Source organism: Montipora foliosa, chromosome 6, assembly GCF_036669935.1.
Source record: "Montipora foliosa isolate CH-2021 chromosome 6, ASM3666993v2, whole genome shotgun sequence".
Classification (NCBI taxonomy): domain Eukaryota; kingdom Metazoa; phylum Cnidaria; class Anthozoa; order Scleractinia; family Acroporidae; genus Montipora; species Montipora foliosa.
The window spans coordinates 65329265-65334264 of record NC_090874.1 but is presented as its reverse complement, the minus strand read 5'-3'; the positions used below and the strand labels follow the sequence as shown (position 1 = coordinate 65334264).

The 5000-nt window shown below is 36.4% G+C and overlaps 1 protein-coding gene across 1 annotated transcript in view; it reads right to left on the bottom strand.

Annotated features, from left to right (window-relative positions):
* LOC138008171 (uncharacterized) overlaps positions 1-5000 on the bottom strand; it is a 39106-nt gene that overhangs the window by 9547 nt on the left and 24559 nt on the right. Inside the window, exons 14-16 of the mRNA XM_068855402.1 lie at positions 4748-4846; positions 4210-4414; positions 721-825 (exon numbers count right to left, since the gene is read on the bottom strand). Of these exons, the coding sequence (XP_068711503.1) occupies positions 721-825; positions 4210-4414; positions 4748-4846 (409 nt within the window). The remainder of the gene's footprint in view (positions 1-720; positions 826-4209; positions 4415-4747; positions 4847-5000) is intronic.

Here is a 5000-nt window from a genome sequence, read left to right as displayed (position 1 = left end):
CGATGGCCGCACACAGTAAGGAATTTGCTTCGCGAGGCCAAAAATATCAAACATGTTTGATTTTATCCTCAGGGCCTCGCGAGGCGAATTTCTCACCAAAATTTCCCCGCACACGTGAGGAGACGGCTGAAGCAGTTTGCTCAGCTCTTTCCTCACTGTGTGGGGCGGACTTAAAGTTGCGATGATATTTTTTGGCTTTCATTCCACGGAATTTCTGGTGCACTTTTGATATTTTATTTTCATAAGGTTTTCCATTTCCGGTAGGAACCTTTCCAATTATATTTTTACAATTTACTAATTTTATCAGCGGAACTTTAGAAAAAAATCTCGCACCACTCTGCAACAGATTACCCCTGCCTTTGCCTTACCATCAAGTCACAACGACAACTTGAAACTTTTTTTATAGCCCGCTATATTTTAAGAACGCTGTAGGAGTTGCGATGTCAGTCTGTTCACTGGATAAATAATAAATAAATAACCTCACTTTGCGCACATAAAAAAAATTCAATATTCGGGCAAAACGTGATTCGATGATCAAAGGAAGCTCAAAGCTCCGAGTGACAGGCCCACAGAGAATATGACATTTATTTCGAGTGATTTAAAATGCTACGTACGTTTCTTTTGGGCAACTGAATATTTAAAAAGATAATTGGTTTTTGATTTTTTTTTTTTTTTGCCTTTCACGTTGTTTAATTAAACTTTCACATGACAGAAACGCACCATCCCAGAAGTAATATTCCAATCCATCGTCCTGGTTGTCCGTCTTTAAATCCAAAACAACGATTTTGTTTGTTTCTTCACGCGCACGGCGAATTCTTCTCTGAGCTGTAAATGCAAAAACAACAAGGCAAATTAACACATGCCTTGTTCATCCAAGCTTGTAAAGGTAAAGGCAAAGTCACTTTATTTAACGTCGGTAGTTCCTTCAGTTACGAAACTGGTATCAATGGAAGCCGACGGTGTGCCCTTTATTATTATTATTATTATTATTATTATTATTATTATTATTATTGTCATTATTATTATTATTATTATTATTATTATTATTATTATTCGTTTTTGTTTATTGGGAATAGTTTTTTTCGATTTGTGATTGTTTTATGTACTTAACTTATACATATATTTGTAAACATTTTTATTCGAATTAAAAATAAAGTTATTCATAATTAATAACAATAGTAATAATAATAATAATAATAATAATAACAATAATAACATGTGCAGATATATATATTTTGTTTTTTGTTTGCTTGTGTAAATGAACAATGAACTTGAACTGTTTTTTATTATTATTATTATTATTATTATTATTATTATTATTATTATTATTATTATTATTATTATTATTATTATTATTATTAGAAGAAGAAACTACAGGTAATTGGAACCCATGAAAATAGCAGTCTGGAAATGCTACAAGATTACTCTTGCTATTAGGGTTTTTTTATTGTACAAATTATCACAGCTTTGTAAGAATCTTTTCAAAGAAAATGAAACAAGATATCAACTGCGCAATGTAAATGTATTTAAAATACCAAGACTTCAAAATGTGAGGTTTGGAAAGCACTCTATAAGATATCTGGGTCCCTACTTGAGGTCAAAACTACCTTATGAAAAGAAAAACTGTGAAAATCCTTTTATCAAATATATAAGAAGAAATTAAAAAGCTTACTTGACAACAATTGTGAGAATTGTCATCTATGTTAATCTTAGCCTATTAGTTCTTAGCACATTAGTTTATATATTTTTAGCCGGTTAATGTAACTATCACCTCCCAGTAGTTAAATACAAATTATTTTTCAATTATTATAATATTTTCGGGAATTGCTTCACACACTTATATATATATATATTGGAAGAAGTTAATTTATACTTTATGTTGTGTTTCCAACTAGCAACAATGCTATACACCGCAGACACCATAATAGAGCGAGTTTCAATCGATTGTCGTAAAACCAAAACCAAAGTAATTACTTTGGCCAATCAAAAAGGACGGAGACAATCCAGTTAACCAATCAACCCTCGAAGTAATTACACGTAGCCGACTCAAAGCGTGGGAAAATGTGCACGCACGAACCACGATTGATTTTGGTTTTACTTCTGATTGGTTGAAAAAGTGGCGCGAGAACTTTGAACCAACCACTGAGTGAAGTAATGCAAAACCAATGCAATTTGCTAATTACTTTCGACACTCAATTGAAAACCGGTCTAATAAGGTTTTGTTATTGTTGTTGTTGTAAGCGACCACAGCTTGATTGACAAATCATCCTCATGCACAACTCGTAAAAAGTAAAATCTAGAGAAGCAAAGGTAAATATCTGTTTGATATTTAACTTTTGCAAAGTAAATATTTTGAAGAGAGGTGCACTTTAAACCTCCCAGCCCGGGAGCTAATACGGTGTTAACAACAATGGGACCCTGACATGGTTTTAAAATCCCTAACGTAAGGGAGGGCACTAGTTAGACATTTTGCCAAGCGCAATCGATTTGCATTTGGGAGCACGAAACACAAGTCCAAAGCCGTTGCCACTGAACCAAGGTCGTCTCTCATCTTACGGCGAAGCATGTTTGCTAAAGATAGAGATTTTTCTTTGCAACATACGATATTTGATGTTCGATACATTTAAAGTGTCTAGTAAACATAAAACCTTTTTAGTCTAGTATTGAAGCTATGCATTGCCGAATTTTGACAATTACAATCTCATGTTGGTCCAACATAGGATGTTGTATTCTATGTATAGGATCCTATGTATTTTCTAATCTATGTATAGAGAGGATCAGTGAAGTGCAAATAATTATGGATTAACAAACAATTATGAGGACAAGAAAGCTGTCTTAAGGACGGTGCCACCCAATAAGAAGAACTTTTTTCCCGGGTTATGACTACGCTGGAGAGTGGATCTTAGTTTGGGTTTTTGGAATGCGAAACGAAAAGAGGGGGTAATCATACATTTTTCGGATTGGGTTAAGTAGGTTTGTCTTTTGAAAAAGTGGACAAGTAATTTTTTTTTTTTTTTTGGCTTGGACCAAGATGAAATCCTTAACTTGTGAGACCGAAACTCTAAGTGCCAAGGTGCAACAACACCACGGGAAGTGGGAATTGTGTTTGGTCTGTCAAAACCCTTTTATAAAGTTGCGTGAAACGCTTCAACAAATAACTCAGAAACGATGTACCACACAGACCTGAGAATTGGAGAGGCGGTTCAAACATTTGTTTCCTACAACATTCCAACTTCTTGGCCTTTTCGAATTTATTTTTCGTTGCGTGACAGTGTAAACTAGCTATAATTTGAGGATACGAGAAGCAAAATGAAAAACAGCAGGCACTAATCATAAGTGTGATCGCGCATGACCACAATTCCTTGCGCCTTTGACCACAATCCCTTGCATTTCGAAGAAAAATGTGTTCTTCTCCCGATTAGACAACTGCCTCGTTCGTTCGCTTCAGGCTCACTCACTGCAGCAGCAATAGACTCCCAAAAATAGATTTCTCTAGTGCTGGAAGGGCACGGTCGCATTCGGAGGCGACCTTTAACAATCTAATAGCAGGCATGGCGGACTGCTCAATTAAAGGAGCTTAATGTGTCCAAGGATACTACACTGCTACACTCTACAAAAATGCGTGACGCACGATTGTTTTCCTCATTTAACAGAAAGGAAAGGAAAAAAAAGGAACTTTATTTAAGTGTCTAGTCGTTCTCGCGCTGGAGCACCAATTGGGGACAATGTCAACTGAAATTAACAATTAACGCAAATCAAGTCAAATGAAATGCAATACAATTGTTTTGTGACGTTTGCCGTTTCCGTAGACACCGTCGCTGTTAAAGCTCTCCAATAGACCGACTGAGACAAAAAGAACAAACTTTGTACATTTGTACTAGAATTCTACATGCCGAAGACACCACAAGGAAATTTCAATAAAAGAAAGCTACATTTTCAACTCAGTCATGCGTTGCAGACCGCGCTAAATGTGGGCCACCCTCGTTCCCAGGGTCTCAACGACAATAAAGATCCTCAGAACGAGGTTGAATGTGGGCCTCCGCCAACTCAGAATATGTGGACAATGAGTTTCACAATAGGTTGTCACACAACAATCGGCACAAATCCCGTCACCAATTACCCTTCCCAGCCGTGATATACTACAGAAAACAGACCACTACACTAAATGGAAGACTACGATGGCATGAAATTTTATCAATTAAAACTTACATTCGCTTGGGTACTGTACTTTCTGTATAGCTTTGTATAGCTTGTCCAGATGTCCTGGCTTAAATATACCGAAGTCATTCTTCAAAGTGTCCTTGTTCATAATTTTGAGATCTTCGAGCATGCGCGGTTCAGTGTAGCCACTCTGTTCAAATTTCTCCCAGTATTCGTCAAGACCAATATCCGTCAACCAATCTTCGACGTTTCCCTAAAAGGCCAAGAGCAAGAACAAAAGAAGCTCAAAGGGAGCCAAACTCTGGCCGATTCTGGTAAAAAAGTTAAGAATTTTGAAAATATGAATAAGGCTCTGCTTGTTCGAAGGGTAAATACCGCAGCTATTCACTCACTACTAAAATATTACATGTTTTGGATAGCTCGGCTTATATAACTCCGTGACAGACATTTATCAGAAAGACAGCGTTAATAATAGTTTTGATTAACTAACGCCTGTGCTAAAACTAACCGAGCAACCTTTGCGACCAAAACCAAGTTAGTTAAGCGAGCTGTGAAAAAAAGAGTTAAGAAACGTCGTTTCACCTACCGGCACCTCCTGTGCAATGTCCAGTTGGGGAAGTTTCTCGATCGCATAGACGAGCTTCTTTCGATGACCACGTTTGTCAATTCCAATGGCCTTCAAATCCTTTCAAAATCAAATGGAAATGAACTTGCACTTAATTACAGTTACATTTCAAAAATAACAACTAAACAGTAGATAACGTTTCATTCACCGATATATCTTTAGAAAACAGTCCTAAGAAAATACGCGCGCTGATTGGTTTATAATCGTCTTTCTA